The sequence below is a fragment of the Gymnogyps californianus genome, chromosome 7, assembly GCF_018139145.2.
Source record: "Gymnogyps californianus isolate 813 chromosome 7, ASM1813914v2, whole genome shotgun sequence".
NCBI classification, from domain to species: Eukaryota; Metazoa; Chordata; class Aves; order Accipitriformes; family Cathartidae; genus Gymnogyps; species Gymnogyps californianus.
Window position 1 is genome coordinate 33,582,162 of NC_059477.1, and position 23,856 is coordinate 33,606,017.

The 23,856-nt window shown below is 40.2% G+C and overlaps 1 protein-coding gene across 1 annotated transcript; it reads right to left on the reverse strand.

Moving 5' to 3' along the window:
- Window positions 1-605: 605 nt before the first annotated feature.
- CFAP221 (cilia and flagella associated protein 221) lies at window positions 606-23,585 on the reverse strand. The gene is made up of 24 exons (XM_050900229.1): window positions 23,447-23,585; window positions 22,892-22,992; window positions 21,781-21,867; window positions 21,580-21,675; window positions 20,998-21,098; window positions 18,503-18,606; window positions 15,603-15,762; window positions 14,953-15,076; window positions 14,755-14,866; window positions 14,425-14,533; window positions 13,755-13,842; window positions 11,932-12,021; window positions 10,464-10,559; window positions 8,905-8,995; window positions 7,177-7,304; window positions 6,651-6,731; window positions 5,500-5,607; window positions 5,180-5,356; window positions 3,546-3,704; window positions 3,043-3,137; window positions 2,406-2,495; window positions 2,084-2,203; window positions 1,658-1,687; window positions 606-1,043 (listed from the first exon to the last, which is right to left on the reverse strand). The coding sequence occupies exons 1-24, from the start codon at window positions 23,583-23,585 to the stop codon at window positions 920-922; spliced, it is 2,610 nt and encodes an 869-aa protein (XP_050756186.1). The 3' UTR covers window positions 606-919.
- Between the last annotated feature and the right edge of the window lie 271 nt (window positions 23,586-23,856).

Sequence of the window (23,856 nt, forward strand, 5' to 3'; positions counted from 1 at the left end):
TCCCTGGGCTTTTTACAGTTTGTATACACTGATCTCCTCTCTCTGGAATAAACTTCTTTTCTTAGGGGTTTTAAGTATGTCTGGAAAGAAGTATGGCTCCTAGGAATGTAGTATGTATTGCTGCATTTTCCCATGCCTTTTAGTATAGAAGATATGTGCTTTTCAGCACAAATAGCCTGGACCACTCTTCTAAATGAGCCATCAACTCACTATGGATAAAATCAATTTTGTCTGATGTCCAGCTTGCCCGCAAGAAAGTAGGAGACATCTCAGCTGAAAGGTGATACGCTGAGATGTCTCCTTTCCTAGGGAATACACCCCAATACACACGTCTCTCACGAGGCTCTGGAGTTCATTGCCCCAATCCATGCACTCTTTTGCCAAGAGAGCTGTGCATTGAATTAAGCCCCTGAACAGCTAATGAAATCTGCTTGGAGATTATCTTTGTGGACAGTAACTGTGTTCAAGTCTTCCCTTTCATTAAAAATCCCAAGTGTATGATTTACAGTCAAATCTGAGACTTAGTGACTTACCTGCAAAAATTCAAGGACAGGTCATAATTAAAAAAACAAAATCAGAAGAATTTGGTCATGAGGACTTTTCACATTTTATTTGAAAACAGTGGGCTGTAAATTAATGACCAAACTATTTACACAGTAGTACTGTGGTTTTCTGGTCCTTTACACCAGGACAAAATGAGCAGGTACATGGCTGAGGATTCTCATTGGAACAATTATTGTGTTTGGGATAACGGTCACAGTGAGAGTCCTTGACAGAGGTGGCATTACTGGTGGTTCTCTTCTCTTTGCATAAGAAGTTGCTGACCTCACTGAACATAAGTACATGTAGCTGGGACATAGGAGGCCTCACGCATTAACAGGATAAGCAGTGCCAAACCATGGACTTCGTAAAACTACTCTTATCCCAGAATAAGGGTTTTATTAAGTGCTTTCAGTTTCATTTTCTCCACATGTTTTTGAACCTTCTCTCTGAGCTCGTTGGTTTGGGGTTGAAAATGTCCATCTGGATGGTTGTGCGGGTCTCTGCAAGAAGTTTAAAAAGTCATTTGTATTTATAATAGCTGGGGGAGCTACTTAGGAATGCTGACAAAAACAAAGGAAGAGACACACACACATAATTTCTCTCTTTTTTATAATGAACAGAGAGGGTATTCCATTACTTACGCAGAACTGGAAAAGGAGTGAAACTGTGAAAAGAACATTCACTCTTGGCTTGGCCAGTTAGGAAAGCTAACCATCTGATAGGTAAACACACACTAGACTGAGTTTTCCATTTTATCTATGAAGAAGCATATGCTGTAATGGCCAGAACTAGAGCATCCACATAAAAAACTGATTTGCCTTAAGGATAAAATGCTGAAACTGCTGTAGAGGAGCAATGTGTGCTCTGTCATGCAGTGAAACACCACCTCATTGATAACAATGAAGAACCTTCCAATGACAAAAGAAAGGATTGGGACTTCATTGTTCACTAATAAATTTTTGTTTTCCTCTTTACAAAGCCAAACAAATAGGGAAGCTTTCAACAAGTAAATATCAATACCCAGAGGTGTTTGATATAGAAATACATTTTCATTTTTGAAGAAAACATCTAAAACTTCAAAAAGAAAGAACCTTATGGTTATAAAACTACTTACCCAGGAAAAGCACCATTCAACGCTGTATCACTGCGGAGAAAAAGGTCACTATTTAGTTACACAAGTTATCCCAAATCCCCATGTTCTGACAAGCAGAGTGTCATAAAATGCAAAAAGCAGCAGAGTCTGACACACCTGCATTTTTACAGCAAATTATTTTCAATCAATGCTGTAGTAATCACAATACAGCAATCAGTGTTTTATGTCAGAGACATCCAGGCCAGTGTGTCACATTCACAGCTGCTTTCTGAAGTCCAATCCAGAGATCACATTTGCAGTGCACATTTGCTCAAAGTACCAGATCTGCATCCCACTTGTGATGGAGCCCCTAGAGCATCTCAGTATGACTTTCTACGTAATTCTGAAGGGGATGTTCATCTTCAGATTCCTTCCCATTCTTCTCCCCTAATTTCAAATTATACCTACCTTTCTTCTTTTGCTGATTTCTCTTTGCCTTCTTCCAAGAGTGCCTGCCCAATTTGTGGAAATTCAGCTCTCACTATCTCTGGAGTAAGAATCATTTTGAACTCAGTTTCATCTCTCTCACTAAAAATTAGTAAGATAAAGAACAATTGGGCTTTATCCTTCTAAAAGTATTTTTTAGTCAACAAAAACAAAAGTATGGTTTAGGCACAAGGGACTTTGTGCTTTTGCCTTTGAGGATCTCTTGGGACAGGTTTAGACACATCCATACAAGTGGTTAAGACATAATCAATCACAGTGAATACAAAATAGAGGAGAAACTTACTGGTCAAGTATGTTCTCCCTGTCTCTCTCAGGTAAGTCATACAGCATTGGTGGTACATCTCTTGGAAGCATATCTAAACTGTAAGGATCCCTGTGATGGAAATGGTATTAGTTTAAGATGGGCAGCGAGTAACTGCACTAAATGTTTATATTTTGAAGTTTCACAGTAGTTGTAGTTACAAAGAAGATGATGTACTTTTAAATATTCCTGGAAAATCTGAGTACACCAGAAAGTGCTGTGGTATGAGGGAACATGAGCCTGAGAGATGTTCGCTACCACTGGGTGCAGGTGCCCATATGTTAAAGGTTTTACCATTCCTACTTTGCAGGACAGACAGAGTTTGTACCTCCCGGGGTCTTCTAGCACTGAATCAAAAAACATTCAGGAGAGATGTTATTGAAAGTCCAGACTGGAACTCTCCTTCTTGGGCTAGGCATTTCCTCTAATGATATTGTTCTTAACCCATGCTTTAAGGAGGTCAGTAGGGGTTTTCCCCATTGGTTTTGGATTTCTGAGCAGCAATTAATTCCACCTGTAGGCCCACTTTTATCTGTGGGACTAGTTACTGGTCAATGTAGTTACAGACAGCAGAATCTAGTGCAGGGTAGAGGCACTGTATATTCAAATTCTTTCTTACCTAGGTGTTGTACTTGTCAATGTGGGAGTGTTAGAAAAAGTGGAATACACCACTGGCAAGAATCTTCTCCATTCCATTACTCCACAAATCACTTCCTGAAATGACAAGTGCTACAGCAATCAGACCTCTAATACATAATGCAGTGGGGAGAGAGGCTTGCAGGACAGAGCATCTGACTTCTTGGCTGAGAACTGAATCTGGACAGCTGCAGTTCTCCATATTTAAAAGATGCTTCCTCTACTGCAAGGTCATGAAAATACAATAGACAGTGAAAAGAAGGAAAGAGCACAGAAATACTCGGGGATAAATAAGAGACATGGATAAAGCCTAACAAGAACAAGTTACTCTGACCCATGTACTGACTATTTAGGTGCATGCATAATTTATATTTCAAAATGTCTTCTATCTAGGATGACTCTTCATCTTTTTCATTCCTTGGAGCAAATTCTCAGCAAGAGCATACCCAAGCCAGGTACTCATACAATAAATCCAAAAGGCCATACCTTGTGATGCAGAAATTTCTTTTGTGTGACTGGAATACTGGATCCTTTCGGGCATTCCTTGGTAAAGGTATATTTTGGATGAGGACAAAGGTGATATTCAATGTTTGTTTCAGAATAGGCCAAAGGAAGTAAAAATGGAACTAATCCTGGAGTGGGGTTCTAAAAACAAAGATGAGATTATTTTAAGAAACCGTTCTGAGCACCATAAAGAACTCAACTGATGAAAATTCAGTTCTTACAATTAATGTAGTCTCCCCAGATTCACACCTTTTCTCACTGTGACTGTTGTGTTCGGTGTGACCCTTCATTTCCTGTCTCTTCCCCTCGTCACAGACCTATAATCTGCCTGGTTTATCCATGCTCTCTGCTGTCTAAAATACAGCAATTCAGGTGGTGTCTCCAAGTTTGGAATTAAAAACTATTGCCTGATTACTCCAAAATCCATTGCTGATTCTCTCAGCAGTTCAGAATCCAAGGATGGGAACTGGCCTCGCTGTAGTGGAAGCTAGCGAGCATTTTGCCATCTATTTCACTGCACTAGCAGCTGTTTCTGAATAAAGTCTAATGCTGGGTAGTGTGGGATCAGGCTGTGCCTGGCTCTTACACTAACATGACAGAGGGATGAAAGAGATGCACAGAGGATCTCACCAGTAAGTCCACTGGAGTCCTGGCCGCATGCAGTGAGGACAAGTCTATACCATATATGTTATGCCAAGATCACCAGACTAGCACACTGGGCTCTGGGCCATCACAGCTAAGTAATGCTGAAAGACAGAGCCACCCAAGTCAGGCACAGTGCCATGCTGGCTTGGAGATGCTGCCTGTACCCACACACAGCACTTCACTGAGCTATACAGCTGTCTCTGCCTCCTCAGAGACACCTCAGGGACCTCCAGGCTGTGCTGCACTGCGTGGGAAATACCTTCTGTAGTTGGTGCCAAGTAGCACAATCAACATGACAATTAAGTAACAGAAAATCCTCCCACGCACGTGGTTGTGATTTTTTGAATCTCTGTGCCTAATAATTTGGAAATGTGGTTTTGGGATGCTATGAGAACTATTGGAAACTCCAAGGCAGCAGGACGCAATGTGAGCAGAGTTTGACTTCACTTTTCTCAGTTTACCTAGGATCAGGCAGAACTGCAGTCCCCTAGCTGAACAGAAGGAAAAGACTGCACCTGTCCTACCTACCTGGGCAAGAGCATGAGGTTATAGAAGGACTGAGATGCCAAGATCATGGCTTTTCTTCTAACATCCAAATGGAGAAACAAATGGAGAAGAAGGGAGGGGCCCCATGGTGTTCCAGGGAATCCTGGGATCAGTGACCATTTGTAGAATGTGAGACTGGAAGGGTCTCCAGTTCTCTGCCATCACTGGCAACTTCGGCTTATCATCCCTCCCCTAAACTGATCAAATTCCACCTTAAAGTGAAATAGTGCCCGTCTCAGTGGGATGAGCTCTGAGACTGCTACCTACCAGGGCTTGCACCTTGAAGGATTACTCTCACTCTGGATAGTTTTGTATACCAATCTGAGTAAGAGAATTGCCCACCAATTCCACATCAGGCTTCTGATGAAACAAACACCTTTTCCCCTCCTTTCTTAGGTTCTTTGTGGGCGTCAACTTCTACTTACAAAAATGCGAAGTGGGCTGCTCTCTGCAGGGTAGACTAAAGCTTGGGGAGGAACCAGTTTTAAGAGGCTGATATCCCTTTCTGCTACTTCTTCAGGGGATGATTTGTGAAAATCCGTCCTCTGGGAGACCAGGTTAAGCTGCCCCTCAGGAGAAGCAACTACCTGAATCAACTCATCCTTGAAAAACACAGACATCAAAGGTTTTCAGAGTGTAGTAAGCCTTTTGGTATAAAATGTTGAGACAAAATTAATCAAATAATTGTAGAAATGTAGGGTTGGGAGTGACTGCAGCAAAGTTTGTATTTGAGATGACTTGTTACCTGGGCTCCCTGCCTCAGTGGTCGGGAGAGTTTTCGAGATTTGTAACTTGTGGCTGCATAGTGTGTACAAAATGGCTGATACTTCATAATGCTGAAATGCTGAGGAACCTAAGTGCAAAGAAAAGAAAAAAGGTGTGCAGCAGGAGATGACAATAATCACTTTTGATTAACTCATAGACGGAATGGAACATTCCAGCTTTATCATGGACACATCACATCTCTGTGGTAAAAGATACTTGGATCACTATTCTGGAACATGGTATATGACCGAAACTTTGAGAAGCCATACTTCACCAGGACAAGCTGAATGAGTGCATAAAGGATATTTCCAGTCTTGCTTTTCTATGAAAGATCATGGATTTAACAGTTTCTTGATCAAATATACTGAACTTAATGGGGTGGAGAAAAGCTGTGTTAAGTAATATATGTAACACTGATAGATGAACCAATGTGTAATAAGGGGAAAAGATGCTACAAGAGAACTTCTAGACTTGTTACACCACTTGAAAATAAAGTGGACAATGAGCCAAAATCTGCATTGATTTGAACCTGAGGAAATATTTTTACTTTGATGGGGTGCAGAATTTGATCTTTTGCTATTCAAAAATTGGAGAAAAAAGGGTTTAGAAGTCAGGAGAAAAAAAATATTTCTGTACTCATAAAGTTGAAAAAACATCGTATATTTCAAGAAGGAGATGTTTGCATTTCCTATGCAGGAATGAAGGAACTAAGCATGCAGAACTGGATGCCAAATAAACAGAAGACTTCTATTACTTTCTAAAAGGAAGGACACTTTTATAATGTCACTTTTATAAAACTCTAAAATCAAAGGAAAAACTGTGCGGCATGCAGGGCTTGCAGTATCCTCATTCATAGAAGGATTTTGTTGTTTGAGATGAGATACAATAATTTCAGCTGAGGTGATTCATCTGTCTGTCTGGAGAGAGGGGACTATTGCTGACGATAAGCTTGTTACTTATGGAAACAGGTGAGATTTGTTTTTAATAAAAGCATGCTAATCATACAGCCATATTAAGGCAACATTTCTACTGGGCTGCACACTGGGGCCACTGAATCAGGCAGAAAACATGTCTAACTGGACTGGTGAAAGAGAGAAACATGATACAGCTGAGGGAGCTGTGCTGACTCACCTTCAGGTCATAAAAAGGAAGAATGTGTCTGACTTTCACATCTACAGATTCGATAGGAACTAGGCCAAGAGCATCAGGCGCCTGAAAGAATACAATATTTAAAACCCAGTAATATGGTGGGCATTTTGTTTTGCATTGGCAGCAATCCATCAGCACAGTGACTTGAAAACATATGGAAATAATTATGCAAACATTTAGTTTGATATTTCTTCTGTCCTTTCTTGGACTTTGGCATTTCAGTTATTTTTTATTTCTTTTCTTCTGCAAAATCATGGATGTAAACTAACCCTGATCATTAATGTATTACTCAGAATTTTAGAATGCAATTTAGAGAATGCAAAGATTTTTTTACTGTTTTCAGCAGCACCCTTAGTAAATCTGAAGTCCTGAATTCATTTGTCAGAACCCCAGAATACCAGTCACATTGTGAAATTTTAATAATGGCAGTACCGGGCCTGGGGCCAATGTCTTCAACAAAATTCTATCTATCTTGAGTGTTGGCCACCATTCTAGTTACTATACCTACCAAATCACGGTGCAATTCATGGGAACTGTAAAAGGGGAATTCAAAAGGCAATACACGATCTTCAGATATGCTGGAAGAAAAGCCCTTACATTCTTCACTCTTCTCTGGTTTGCTGAAACTCCTGCTTTCTGTCATGAATGGAAAGCAAATATTAAGATTTGGTAATATATCTTAATACACTGTTTCAAAAATAGAATCAAGGCACAAAATATATTTAACATCTTCCTAAGACAGGATGTGTCCAGTAATTTTAATATAAAAAGTAAGGTAATATTTCCTAAAGGCTTTAAATGCCATGTCTACAAGATAGCAGGCACAATACCTTGACTAGCAGACAGATCTAATTTCCCCTTTTCTAAAAGGACATTACAGCCCACTCATTCCACTCAGCAAGGCAGAGACAAGTCAGAAGGCCTCTCTTACACTAACTGCCATTACGCCTTCTACTTGAAGCATCCCTGCAGCTCCTGCATACTGGGAATTAGAAGTGCCTACTTGCAGAAGCAGGAAAAGGCCTGATATGGAAAGGTGTTTCAGCAGTTGTCAAATTGTGTGTGTACGAGGCAGTGGGAAACAAGAGACACATTCTCTTCTGTCCCCAGTATACCCAACTGTGACTCCCATCCAAGGCCAGTTTCCTTCTCTGACCGTTAAAGAACAAGTGACTTTTCCAGGCCAGCACTTTCATTTCACTGTAAAGAAAAGTTATTGCTTGAAAGCACTTGTATGAGAAAATGATAAGGAGGAAAACTCAACCCAGTACTGGCCACCTAGCCATGTATCTCGTGGTTCCTACCGTCTCATTTCACTGAGTTCAGATATCTTGACTTCATCATATTCAGGTGTCTTTCCCTTTTCGATCCCCCATACAATCAGCTCCTCTTATCCCATGTCTCTAATCTCTTGGGCTCCACCTGATCTGTTTACCTACCTGTCTGTTTCCCATATAGTCTCATCTGCCCTTTAATTGTTCCACAGGCCTATAAGTAGAATCATAGAATGGTTTGGGTTGGAAAGGACCTTTAAAGATCACCAGGTCCAACTCTCCTGCCAGGGGCAGGGACATCTATCACTAGATCAGGTTGCTCAAAGCCCCATCCAACCTGACCTTGAACACTTCCAACGATGGAGCATCCACAACTTCTGCCCTATTATTAAGTAGATAAGCTGCAAGGCTCCTAAGAAGAGTTAATAACGTTTTTCAAATCTGGTAAATAATGTGTATGAAAAATAGACGTATTTTGACTACAGCCATTTCTACCTTTTAGTAGGACCTGTTGTGATAGGACAAGGGGTAATGGTTTTAAACTAAAAGAGGGTAGATTCAGACTAGAGATGAGGAAGAAATTTTTTATGGTGAGGGTGGTGAAACACTGGAACAGGGTGCCCAGAGAGGTGGTAGATGCCCCATCCCTGGAAACATTCAAGGTCAGGTTGGACGGGGCTCTGAGCAACCTCACCTAGTTGAAGATGTCCCTGCTCATTGCAGGGGGGTTGGACTAGATGACCTTTAAAGGCCCCTTCCAACCCAAACCATTCTATGATTCTGTGATTCTGTGATTCTATGATTCTACGATTCTACCTTGTCACACTTCTCTATTTTGCTGGAAGACTCCTTTGTAAGGACTCTGTCTTTACATTTATATGTAACGCATCTGACACACTGCAGTACAACCTGAATTATCGTAATTCATGGCCAAAATATCAACTTGTTCTTCTACTCCTTACCAGACACAGAGCCTTCCTCCAAACCTCTGGCTTCTCTGGTTAGCCCACGGAACAGAAGCAGTAAACGATTTAGCCGAATCTGAATGACAATCTGAGAGAATGATTTTAAAGTTTAATATTAAACCAAACACTCTAAGATTTACAGCCATAGAAATATACATACATTACAACTGTATTTATTCTACAGAGCTCACCTCAGACATCTCTATTTCAAAATTTTTACTATAGTTTTCTGTTCAGGAGGGAGAAAATGGGGAAGGAGAGCTGTAGAATGGATCTCAACTCTACAGTGACATTACACAACAAAAACAGTTCAAACCTTCATTTAGTCTTACAGGTTAATTACACTTTTTTTGGCTAGGTCCTAATCCTTCAGGTGTGTCTATTGGCATATACAGATTTAACAATGGGTAAACAGTCAGTTGATCAGGGCCATGTGAATACTTGTGGCTCTGTGAATGAGGAGAATAAGTAGTAACCTGCACTGTGCAATTTGCCTAGTGCCATATATCACAGGGTAACAACGAAGAGTCCTGGGTTTTAATACCGGAAGGGGCCATTTAGCCACCTCCTTATTTGTGCAATACAGGAAAGAGCATTTCATTTCAGGACCTCCATATCGAGCCTAATATTGTGAATAGATTGGAGAAGAATATCCAAACTGGATACTAGGAGAGCAGGAAATTTCCATATTGCTTGCTACATTTAGATTTACTTGGAGAAGAGCAGTGGAGATGCAAGATAATATTTAAATCGAATGAGATAAGTGATTTTACTGATTAGGCTTTAACTTCCAGGTTGGAAGGGATCTTAGGAGCTCCTAGTCCTACCTCCTGCTCCAAGCAAGGTCAGCGATGAGATCAGACCAGGTTGCTCAGGTCTTTATCCAGTCTGGGCTTGAAAACATCCAAGGATGTAGACTGTACAACCTCTCTGGGCAACCTGCTCCAATGATTGACTGTCCTCATGGTGAAAAAGGCTCTCCTTATACACGGTATATATCTCTCTTATTTGAATTTATGCCCATTGTTTCCCATGTTCCCACCATGCACCGTTGCAAAGATTCTGGTTCCATCATCAATAACCTCCTCAGAGGTGTCGGGAGGTGCTGCTCTTTCCCTCCACTTTCCCTCTCCAGGCTGAGCAAGTGTCTCCTCACAGAGTGAGTGCTCCAGACCCCAGCCATCTTGGTGGCTCTACACTGAACTCACTGCAGCTTATTGATGTCTTTCTTGTACTAGGGGTCCAAAACTGGGAACAGGATTCTATACTCATTTTGAAATCTTCTCTTTTTGTGCAAAAGTATTTTTTACTTTTAAAAAAATCTAAATGCCTCTGCATTTGTTTAGTATTGATTGCAATACTAAGCACCAGCAGAAGCACCAGCTGAATACAAAACTTACTCCAGATTCTTATTTCCTGGTGAAGTAGGGACATATTTATCAAACGATCAAATCCCTGGCTAGCTGTGAAGACTCCTTACGTGCTCATTTGCATGTTCTTTTGTGCTATTTGCGAGGCATCATGCCATCACACTGCATTCTGGTTGTTCACGTTACCTTGTATGCTGCTTGTTGGAATTTCCTCAACATCCTGTTTCTGTTGTCCCAAGGGTCATTACGGAGCAAGTCAAATGTGGGATGGACACTTGGATGCTGCATGGTATTTTTTAAAAAAAGAAACAGAAAAGAAAAAGGACACCCCTTTTACAACTAGACAAGGGAGAAATTTCCTCCAGTCCAAGGCATTCCTTGGCCTGAATCCATATGTTATTTCTAAACACTGAAATTAAGTCAAGTGAAAACATTTGCAGTATTGGCATTTAACCAGAAGCCTTCACTGCAGGGCTTAATGGAAGGTAATCACCAAATATTTGCAGATGCAGTACAGGGAATGCAGAGATAATGTAGCATGGTCTGCATCCACACAAATGACAACCACATACTACGACTTAAGTGCAGTACATGGACAGTCAGTGGAGAGAATGGACTAGGTATCTACTGAATACACACTTCATCTTGCACAGATGTGAAGTTGGAATAGCTGTAAGGGCTCAAACCAGGCCCAGCAAAACCAGTATCCTGTCTCCAATAATGGCTGATAGCACCTACCTGCAGAAGGGACTGGGGTAAAATTAGAGTGATAATTCCCCAGAATAACCTCCCCACATCTAGTGATCTCTGGCTCTTGAGACAGAGGTGATGTCTCTGTATTTAACGCCTTAAATTGTCAGAATGCTCTTTGAACACAAGTAAATCTCTTTCTTGATGCATTAATCTCCTCTCCAGTTTTAAATTGATGTGACAGAAGAATGTGGCACTAGAAGAGACTCCAGCGGCCCCAGAGTACAGTACCTCTCAACAGGAGGGCAGCCACTCAGCCAGCGTTTAGATTAGGAATCTTCTCAGAACACCAACTCCACACAACCCAATGCCACACCTTACCAAACAATTTTCAGAACTTTGTAACAGGCTTAAGAGTATAGTAAAAGACCAACTCCCACAGCTATTATGTTCCTCAAGAAGAAGGCAGCAAGGATCCTTTGTGTTGCTAATATTCAAAGTTCCTTCAGTAGCAGGGTATCGATTAAACAAAGCTCCCAATAATCCTAGGAAATGGATCTCAGGAAGTACCTCACACCGCAGAGAAGAACAAAAAAATTTAAGTACCAGAAAGGTTCCTGTCAATCTGAGCTGCAGGTAAAGGTTGCAAATCTTGTGATATGCTTAACCTTATGTTTAGGCATGAGGAAGCTACTCCTGAGAGAACTTTCAGAAACAAGCAATGTGAATCTCAGGTTAGGCCTGCAGATTTCCACTTGTCTCTCATATTAGATCATCAGAAGGTGAGTTGTGCATGTAGCACAGTACTTGCCTTACTGTACTAAAAGTAAAATGGGAAATAAGAGACTGACACAGAAATGGGAATATTAGGAGGAAAAGTATTCAGTGCCAAATATCTATGGCTGTTTGTTAGCTTAGTAGGTGATAATAACATATAGCAAGTGATAACAACATACAAACGAACCTGGTCAACAGGCCGGATAACACGTCTGAAAGAAACTTCTACCTTGTTCCTTTGAAACTCCTGTTCTATGATAGGATCTCCTCTTTGGATCTAATTTGTCACCAAGAAAAACAATCACATTAGTACAAAGCATCCAGTGAATTCTTTTCTCCCTTACAATTAGTGGAACTCACTTACAACGTAATATTCTGGAGGTGCTTGACAAAACACAGACTTCATTCCCTTCTAGAAAGGGATTTTTGCAACCCTTGAGCAAGTCAAACAAAGTAAAATAATGTCTTTTTGGGTCTGAGTTTCAGTCAGATCTCTGCCCTAATGAAAGACAGTTCGCTTTGCATAGCCAAAATCAGCCAGAGAGGGGTTACAGAATCAACACCATAAGTTAGAACCCGAACAGATCTTCCCAGATGACAGTGCTACAGAAGTTTCCTGCAGCTTTCCCATGTCCTGTGAACATCTCTGTCATGGTTTCCAATCGTGCCAGCTCTTTAATCTGTTCATGTGTGAAACAGTTTACTGACATCACTTCACTTCTTTGAGACCCTCTCAAAGTGTTCAGGCACGCTGGATGAATATCAGTGCTTCTTTTCATTGTGTCTCTTCCATCCCAGTCCTACTTACCTATTGTTTCATTTCCAGGATACCGTTATGTCTTAAACAAAGACCTTGGGGTTACTTTGCAGAGTGAAATTCCCATGATTTTCATGGACTGACGTTTTAGTTAGTACAATGGCAGACAGACTAGTTAAAGGTCTCCAGGACAGCCACTCCCAGGCTGTATAACATAGTGGCCACTCGAGCAAATGATGGCAGGATAATAAATGCTCTGTGAGGCCTAATGACACTCAAGGTGAACAAACCGACAGCATAAGCAAAAATATGTCTCTGTCAGAAAGTCACAGGGGCAACTGTGAAACCAACCAGAGATCTCCACAGCCTCTATGGCCAACAGGTAAGCAAATAAAGGTTTCTCAACAAAGTTAACATACATCTAATACTGTGATACAACAATCTCACAATTTAGATCCTCTTTTTACTCACTTCCTCCATTGTTATTATTAAATATAATGTTTTAATTTATTCACAGTGCCTAATTAATTCACAGTGTATAAATTAAGCCTTTACCCTATCTATAAATAATTTTACTCCCATAAACAGCTCCTTGGAAGTCAGTGGGATGTCAGAAGCTACTTGAATATCCAGGAGGCAGGATAAGAGGGACAAGCTCCACCTGCCCCTGAGGGCTGTGCCACATGGGGAAAAATATTTCCTGCCACCAGGTATTGCTGCTGTCACCTGCATGGAAGATGGCCCGCAGTCTGGGGTAACTGGAAGAAACCAAAGAGAGGGAGGGTGAAGGTACAGAAGAACAACCTGACAAATTATCTCCCCATGGCTCTGCGTGAGAGTACTGCCTGGATTTAGCTCTTTGACTGGGAACCATTCAGGACATCAGCTCTTCAGAGAGGTACACGATAAACAGAAGGTTGGATGCGGCCACAGGATTACGCTGCAATGTTGCACTGTGATGTGGCTGGGTTGCTGGGTGCAAATCTGCTAGGTTGGGCAAACATCTAGTTACATTTCCATCAATAACTTATCCTTCTCTCTGTCTACCTCCAAGATAAAACCACCTCAGAAACAGGGATACACAGGCATAATAAAGATATAAGTGCAGTGAGAAGTACAGCTAGTACAGGTTTCCATTGATGTATGAAGAAAAACTGAAGACGTAGAGAGCATGATACAATTCACTAGTGCACTGCATAATTTGAAAGTATAAGTTTGATTTTAAATTTATAGAAAAAACAGCGAAGACTAACCTTGTATTGCTCTTCTTCCCTCTGTCGGTTTTCAATAATCTCTTTTTTAAATTCCACAGAGATTGGATCTTTGCCTTTATGAACTTGCCTGCATTTACAGTGGAGGCAAGAAAAATGCTTTACTTAATGCACAGTTTGCTTTATTTAAAGGCTAACAGACTTATTCTCCTCTTCATAAGGTGTCTAGCGGTCCATAACATTCAGCATAAGAGCAGATCTGTGGATTGGAAATGAAACCATGGTGTGCTTACACACACGACTATGTGTTTTGCTTTATGCCATTTGATGTACATGTGCAATTCTGTTCACCTCATTATACATTTTAGCCTTGATTTATTGGCAACCCTGACAAAAGCTTCCTTTGCCCTTAAGGGCACAAGATGAGATGCCCAAGAACAAGGTTGGGTGAACACGGTTTTCAGCAGGTTTCTTTATAAGTGCAACCATAACACAAAGACCTCATTGGGTACTACTATGGATTACTACTGAGACTGCTCTTAGGCAGAAGAGAAAAAATTGAAAGTAAAACAACAGTAACTTTTAGCTGTAAAACAAACCTATCAGGACATGAAGTGGCAGCATTACGCACTAGTGGATATTGCATACCTCATTCATAGAGGCCTTAGTTAAGCAAACCCCACTGTTGTTAATGTGGTTAACTAACACTTACCACTTCAGATGATTTGCTTCCTCTTCCTGAATATTTTGCTTGACTTTAAGTTGAAATAGGTCTTCCTTCATCTGTCTTGTTTTTATCCCTTCACTGCCTTGGCAAAGGGCTGCAGGAATATCAGAAAGTGATATCGCACCTCAAACTAGATTGAATTTTTAATTGGGAAATGTACTCACTATGATAACTGAACTCACTAATATATAAAGCTAAGGTGAGATTTCTTATAGCAACTACAATCACATCACTTCAGCAATTCTGAAGCTGAGTTCCTCATCAGAAACCTACAAATAATGCTAAGACCAAGTTTATGCTGCTTAATTACATTACCTTCTTTCAAGTCCTTAATCTTCAATTTGCCTGGTTCCTGATTCAAAACAGTAGCTACAGCATATGGATTTGACAAGTCTGTCGGGAATCTGAGGTTCTGGTATTCAATTTCCTACAAGATATAAATTAATAAGAAGAAATAGAAACAAGAAAGATTTTCAGCCTAGAAAAGTACTTGTGATTATTGTCTCTTCACACCTTTACTTTTTGACTAGGCCTCGATCGTGGTTGGCTGAATTGGTCTCTTCTCCACACCACGGATTTTCCTGCAGATGCAGCTTTTTTCTCTGGACGACTTCGTTGTTTGTCAAAATGGTCTTTTCTAGGTGTCAGAAGGACAGATATTGCTCTTATAAGTACTCTGTAAATGGCATATAAGTCTAGTACATGCATTTAAATCCCCTTTAGATATACAAGGAGACTGGAAATTTCTCTCCTGTATTACAACTGGAACCAAACTTTCTAACCTTCAGAGTTCACAAAAAATTAAGTACAGCCCAAAAGACTTTATTCCTCAAACCCCCCTGCATCTTGCAAGGCCTCAGCAATAAGAATAACATAGAGCAGGCATAACAGAAGCTGAGGATGCTCAACACTTCTTTAAGGGTATGTAACTTCTCCTTATTTTTATTTTGGTACAGTTTCACTTCATATAGATTAAGGGTGTTCTGAGCAAATGATGTAAGAGAGCAGGTACACGTATTAACAGTCAAATTACAGTAATGCATTTTAAGTCTCCATAGATACAAACGCTTAAAATGATTACAGCTAAATGGCATGAAATCCTATTACATAGGTATTTTTTAGCACTGGGCAAAAATACTCAAAGATCAGTCAGCCACACATACATTAGACCCAGATGTGGTGTTGATGTTCCTGTGAATACACATACATAGGGTTTTGAGTGAAACTGTGAAATCCATAACTGCATTGTCATTTGTGCTGTTCCATACTCAAGTGGGGAATATTTCACAGTTACTTCCACTTTCCCATTGCCTGGAATGATTCCTGTGATTAGAGGAGAAAAACAATAAGAGTCCATCTAACGTGAGCCCACTTAAGTATGTTGAAATTGATTCTGGACTACATTTTTTTTAAACAGTATTAATGTTCGAATGGATGACAGTAGGCCTGGAAAATATTTCAGGCCTCAAAGTGTCTTTCAGGAACTGTCCGTTGCCAGATAATGGGAGATATTTTGCAATAGCAGACAGATTTGACAGTAAGACTATAATATTTCCTACTGTTGTGACAATGATTGCCTGTTTATATGTAGAAATTTTTCACTTGCATCTGCCAGTCTTAAGTCACTTAAGGCACTTCCTGTTCTCATGAGCAAAGCATTATAAACATATTCCTCTGTGCTCTTCCAAGTTGGGGGAAACATCTGGATTTGATGCATTACCTGTCTCTACTTGGTCTTATTTCCTTATTACCTATTCCATTATTTTCTCAACCACTTTAACCACCCTTCGTATCCCTAAACATTCAGTGCAATCCCAGGATACAGGCCCTGATGCTCCTCAGCATTTCTGCAACAAGGATTTTATTCACCTCATCAGAAATCTTAATTTCTCATCTCTGTAAAGTGACCATTGCTGGTTTTCTGCATCCTGTAGTTTTAAACACCGGTTAGTTTCACTGGTTTTTTGTGTGTGTGTGTGTGCGTGTGTGTGTAATTTGTTAGAGTATTTCATCATTACTGATCTCAGAGTACAATGGCTTGAGTAGGAGCTGAAACTTCTTCGTGCTTTTCAGATGGCCTTCAGCACCTCAGTTTCTAGCTACCAAAGTTTCTGACTTAACTTTTACCGGGTTGATGTTTTTTCCAGGATATTTTTGTTCCCCTTTCTCCCAAGAACTAAGCTAACTTAGAAAGCATGAATTAGTTCCAGCCACTTTGTCTATGACCGTGCAAAAACCCAAAAACTTCCTGATGAATTTTAAAACTTCTCCCTAGTTTTACTCAATTGTAGTACTGTTCCTTTCCTCCCTTGTGTCCTGGTTTCAGCTGGGATAGAGTTCATTTTCTTCCTCGTAGCTGGTACAGTGCTGTGTTTTGGATTTAGTGTGAGAATAATGTTGATAACACACTGATGTTTTCAGTTGTTGCTAAGTGGTGTTTATACTAAGTCAAGGATTTTTCAGCTTCCCATGTCCAGCCAGCAAGGTGGCTAGAGGGACACAAGAAGCTGGGAGGGGACACAGCCAGGACAGCTGACCCAAACTGGCCAAAGGAATATTCCATACCATATGACGTCATGCCCAGTATAGAAACTGGGGGGAGTTTGCTGGGAGGGGCAGATCGCTGCTTGGGAACTAACTGGGCATCGGTTGGTGAGTGGTGAGCAATTGCATTGTGCATCACTTGTTTTGTATATTCTAATTCTTTTATTATTATTATTATTGACATATTATTATTATTATTATCATTATTTTTCTTCCTTTCTGTCCTATGAAACTGTCTTCATCTCAGCCCACGAGTCTGGGTTTTTTTTCTGATTCTCTCCCCCATCCCACCGGGTGGGGGGAGTGAGCGAGCGGCTGCATGGTGCTCAGTTGCCGGCTGGGGTTAAACCACAACACTTTGATATAGCAAAAATTCTTTAAGCACAAAGTAAGAAAGAATATTATCCTGAAAGAATGACCCAAAACAAGGCAGCAGCATAGTTCACGTTTATGAACCACACATCTGATAGAATCCAAATACTGCCTCTGAAGAATGAAAATCCATCTGACAAGAGAGGGCAAATTCATACCATTGTACATACAGGAACAATAGCAATTTTTACTGAAGTGCATAAATAATCAAAGTTTAAATTCCAGTGTCACAAATGGCACTAAGCACCAGATTTATGAAGGGTTTTATTTATTTAGATCTTTATGTATTTTCATGGAATTGACCAGACTGCCTAAGTGAATTATGCAGCCAGGTCTCATTCACTTACACATTTTTGCCAGAACACCTGAGCACGCACTTACGTGCTTCTGCCAGCACCTGGCAAATGTACCAATGATAGCAACTGACCTGCAAATAGTTACGTCTGCCTCAAGACAGAGCCCTCTCCAGCACTGGGCATGAAAACAGCTGAGCATACTGTAGCCAAAAGTCCCTGCCTCTTGTAAAGCCCGTACGTAGAGGTCTAGACTGAATCTAATATCCACTGCCATCCCATGGAACACCTGCAGCAGTGTGTTTTGTGCCCATCATTGTAACAGCTCCTGAAGCAACAGACACAATTCTATCAAATTCTTCCAGACCACTAGGGAAAAACAGGTACAGGGATATGTTTGATAGAGCAGAGGTCCCTTCTATTTCCTCTGTGTCCCTAATCAAGTAACATGATGCATACTTATTCCACAAAGACAGATATCTCTTCCTTTAATGGGGCAGGAGCCAGACAGTCCTTGGGGAAAGGTGTGATAAAGCGGTGAGTGCTGGTCCTCCTGCCTCTCTCCTATCCAAAGGCCGCACAGGCAAAGAGAGAAGACAAAGGCCAGATGGACTGTCTGGGACATCTCATATTTTGCCAGAGGTCTGTAGCTGGGCATTGACAAAAGAAATCTACCAGCCACAGAGGGCTCTTTGCCATGAGGCTGCATATGACTAATATTTATCAGCCTGCATTTACCTGGAAACACTCTGAGGCAAAGGCTTTTTCTGTACAGCACTGAATGCACTGTCACAAGTTACTACACTTAATAAATACAAATTTAACATTTAGAATTTTAAATAAGTTCAATCTACCAAATGTTGGCTGGACAGTGAAGGCTCTGTGAGGCTGAATAAAATCAATGTGGAATTCAAAATCTATTGGACAGCTGCACTGCAACGGGATAACATACTCCTTACTGAAAAGAGAGAAAGGAAGAAAGAAATTAATGAAACCACAGTTGATCATCAATTACAGGCTGGAAAACTATATTATACACAACATACACTGAATTTATCTGTGTTCAGTGGGATGGGTTACTTATTAATGTGAAATTAGTCTTTCCTTGTTGTTCCAAAATAGCAAAATTTTTCAGATCTTTTACTCAGTAAGGAAATGAGAGCTAAATCTTGATTTGAATGCTGGATATTTTACATCTTGACTTACTTCGTCCTACCCATACAGAATCTGATTACAGAAAAATTTATAAAATTTACGTTTTAGACGTTATTTACGTGTACCCTCACACTCTTACAAACTGCAATATCTAGCAAGTACAAACAATCCAAACTGGAGCAACAATAAGTACAGAACCAGAAATCAGCCTTGTCCCATGGCCCTCCATGTGGAAGACGATGAGAAAAGACTGTGCAGTCTTCAAAAGTGTTGAAAACTCCAGCACATCAGAATGACTGGACTTCAACCAGTGAAATAAATAATAATGCCATGGCCTGATTTTCATAAAAGCCCTTTATGTCTCATGCAGGTTGTGTGAGGGGTATTAGCACACATCTTTTCAAGCTGTCTTGCTTTTGTGTGCATCTATTTTCACATACCAAACTGAAACACAAAAGCATTGGTGTAACACCATCCGTCATCCTGCAAATCAAGACCAATTTACCAAACAGCTTATTTCTGTTTTTTGTAAACTGTCTGACTGAAATCCTATCCTGCTGATTAGCAAAGAATGCATGTTATACACAGTGTTCCTTTGGAAAGCACATTTTAAAATGCCTAAGGAAATAAACAAAAATAGCAAAGTCCTTTTTTCTCTGCCTTAATATGACCTGTTCCTGAAGAAGATGTAACAGCAGACTGCGGAGGCAATTTGTTTTAAGGTATAGTGCAGCTTGTACAGTAACCAGAGTGCCTTAAAAACAAGACAACTATGCTGCCTGTTGCCTGATGGACCTTCTGTACCTAAGGAGAAAGCTGGGTGGTAGAATATAGGTCTTATCCTACACTTACGGAAGTAAAAGGCAGTTTTTCCATTGACCTCAGTGGGCTATCGATTGAGCTTTCACAATGAGCTTTCATTTTTAGGAAAGTTTTTAATAACCTAATGATGAAAAATATTGGTAAAAACTAAGGTTTGAAACTATCAGTTTTCTCTTCAGGAACTCTTCCAAATTCCCTCAGGGGGATCTCTGAGCATCCCTGTTGTGTTGAAAAATTTTCCCACTATTTAAAATTATATTTTGTACTCTGTCTAATCTCTTCTCTGTATTCTGAGAGTATGAAAATTCTGTATACTTCAGCACTTGTTATAAAAATGGAGCAAAGAAACAGAACGACAACATGCCTAGAGGCACCCAGAAATTCAGGAGTTTTGTTCAGTCCTGTGAGAAAGCTGTAACATCACTTCTGACGGATTCACTCGAGTTTAACAGATTAAGGGGAATTAGAAAAACAAATAAACAAAAAGACACAAATGTTCATTCTACAATGCTGGGCTCGTTCTTACTGCAGAATTTTGCATTTTCCTTGTATGTGCCTTGCCTGTTCATATTTCTGTGCTTCAGTAAAATTCATGAGTTACTTCCAACTCACAGGCTAAGACAAAACCTAGCTGCTAAGACCTTCAGTTCCTAGAATTCACTCAAATCTTTACACTAACACAAATCACCATAATTACAACTAACATAGTCAATATACTACAGAACTAGACCCTAATCAACAGAATCTCCTTCTCCTTTTCCCCTTCCCAGTTCCTATTAACAATTATTACCAATTACTTCATGAGAACAGTCAGTGTTACATCTATGCAACAGACAGAGTAAGATGAAGTCTATGCCATTTAGAGCTCCACATCAGAAGATCACTTTAAATATTTTTACATAGAAGAAGCAAATCTAAGGACTGATTGATCTCTGGACTGAGGTTAGCTATTTGCTATCACTTACACCTACCGTTACCAGCTCATACCTTCATTTCCAGAACCCTTCATCCTGAAAGAAAGATCCATTCACTTAGGACTTATTAACGCTAAAAAGACATAGCACTTGGGAGTGTACAGGTTATGAACAGCAGCCATATTGCTTCACCATACGATGATTGAAGTGAGTCAGCACCAATTTACACTAGTTGAAACCCCAGTTTCATCTATGTATATGTTTAGTTTGCACAGCATTTACTTTCCTGTGAATGTACGCTTGAAACAGTTCATATATGGAATTATTTTTCAGTCCAGATGGTAGCTGACTTCCTTAAAGCTTCCAAGATGTTAAGTTGTACAAATAGAGGAAAATGAGATTTTTCACATTTTGTGCATATCTCACAAAATGTGGACAAATGTCTGTCCTTAACTCACCTCTTGCCAACTGATACATCAGACAAATTTATAAATGATGGAAATTCTACAACATTCACAGCAGGGTAAGCATGCACAGGAACGACTAATGTATCTTCTCCCTGCAAAAAAAGGGGGTAAATATACTTATTTCTTCCAATGATTAAATATTATGGAAACAAAAAGTTTCTGTAGTAGCTGGCCAGTAAGTGCGCATAAAACATCAAGATCATCATGGTGTTGCACCTCAGGATACTGATATTCTACCTGCTTTCAGTATCCGTCTGTCTTTCCATACTTTCAGCAACTATCTAGAGCTCCTCCAAGCCGGCTCAGCTAAGACATTACATCAGTGTGGCACAAAGACTGATCTACTGGCAAAGAATAACAGGATAAGGAAGATATTCTACCCACAGGTCTGGGATGTTTACAGAGAAAAACATTTTAAATGCTTAAAATGAAATACTCCAATCCAGACTTACTGGGAATAAACCCATGTGGCTCTAGGAGATTAACTGTACCTTTACTTTATCATTATCATCATGTCCTAATAGTTGTTTCATTCCATTACAACTGTAAATACATTTTATAATAAATCCTCACCTGACAGTGAATTCGGATGCAGTCATAGTAATACCGCCACTCATCAGGACAAAAATCAACAGTAACCACATATGACAAGCCAGGGACAAGCCGGTGCTAGAAAATGACCCAAAATAAGATAGAATGCATGTAAAAGCTGCTTGTATGACACAAAACCAGTGCTGCATGCAAAGAGCAGTGTGAAGGCTTTCTGACACTTACAGTTTTGTTGTATTTGATCTGAAAATACTTAGTCTGGGGTGGTATTATGTGAAGGTTTATTACATCACCAGAAATATTTATCAGCTTCTGTAGAACAAAAGAAAACCAAAACCGCAAAATGCTTTACCATATAAGAGGTCAACTGAGAATGCCAACTGTACTTTTTGTGAGACTATCCGTAGCAAAGAAGCTGTATTAAACAAGGAAATAATAATTTTTACTTTAGCAGAAAGAATTCTGAATATGCTCTGAATTTAGAAGAAAATTGTGTAAACCTTGCATCCTGCATTTTTGTTCTTTGGAACCAAGTCACAACTCCTTACCTAGGAATAACAGTTAGTCTGGCTAAAGACTCTACTGTTGAATCAAATTCTGGTCCTGTTTTGCTTATGTGCAAAAGGAACAAAAAAATGAAACAACCTATTGACTTCGCTTTTACAGAGGTCTGAAACAACAGAAATGATGCAATATTCCATGGTTTTGTTTTGGATCACAAAGCAACAAACCTTTGGATGATGACAGTTCAGCCTGTAAAGCCTCCTGCATCTTGTTTACTTTCATTATGTCTGGAGAACCTACTCCACCATAACCACCCAACCCCTGCCTCAAAACACTTACCACATGAATAAAGAAGGCAGACAAAGGAAAAGCAGAGAGAAGAAAAGAAAATACCCAAACTATTCACAAGGAAAGGTAATCAAACCTGTGCTCTCAGTTTCTTTCCTTAGATTAAATTGCTCTTGGCAGAAGGCCAGAGGTGTTTTCAAAATTTTCCCACCAGTGAACATGTTTGCAGACTCAGTGACGGTCCAAGTACATTTTGAAAACAGTCTCCTATGGAGTTAAAGCATTAATCCTTCATTCATGATGTGCAAGTCACACATCACTAACACTGCTCGCAGACACGGGAAACAGAAAGGTAAAACAGACTGTAAAGGACAGTGATGCACACAGCATGGTACTCGTCTGTTTTGTTACCGCAGGGCCACTGATTTCAAGTGCTGCTTTTTAGAGCACTCCATAGAGCAAAAGGCCTCATGACCACAAGCAGTCTACTCAGCTTCTGTTATCCTTTTATGAGCCCCAAGAGGATCCCTGCTCTGACACTTACCAGCATCTGTTGGTGATGTTTTCCAACTTCATACCCTCCATAGTGTAACACAGCAGGCTCAGCCTGTATAATCTTGCTCCTCTGAAGTTCTGAATAAATCTCTACAGAGATAGATAATAAAACAGGGTGAAAAGGAGACCAGGTGAAACACACATGATGATTGTTACTTACATTGATTAAGTATATTTATGTTGCACCCAATGTATTACAGAGAAAAAAATGAGACAGAGATTATTTCTGCTGTTAAGCAGGCATGACTTTTTAAATGGAAAGTTAAGGCAGCATCTACTACCCCAGCAGAGCCATGATCCTGTTGCCAGTTTATCTCTTGGCATCATGGCTTCAACAAGCCACCCCAAATCTTTAGGGTCAGCCAGGATCAGTACAGCCACTATTTCTTTCCTGACTACCTCTCCTATGATTTGGGCTCACAGGAACATGCAGTTTAAACAAGAGGATGGGAGTTTTGCCTATGAGTTGCAAAAAAAAAATAATAGCGAAGCGCCTCCTAGGATTGCTCCAAGGTTGGGGAACAGTCAGAGAGCAGAAATTTACTTGATTCTAGCAGGTGATTGGGGACAGCATCTCTTTTTTTAGGTTCCTCCACTAGGCTGCCCAGAAGGACACTGGGTATTTTCTTGAAGGATTTCTTAGCGATTGTGATTTCTGTGGAGGCCGATTGAACCACCTCCATGTTAGGACAGAAACGGAGTCCAAATGGTACTAAAATTCCTCAGCACCTGGGGGCGAAACAAAATAACATAATGATCAAAATGTCTTCCCTTGCACTGGTAACATCTGTTGCCTAAAACTTCCAAAAACCATTTAGGAGAGGGAGTACCTTTTTTCCTACTGAAGTAGATTACTGTGTGTGCTAAGTACAAGGACAGAGTGATTCCAGGAAACCTTGCTCCCACCACAAGCCCTAGCACTTTGGGCATGTTCATCTGTTCTAGGGCTTATTA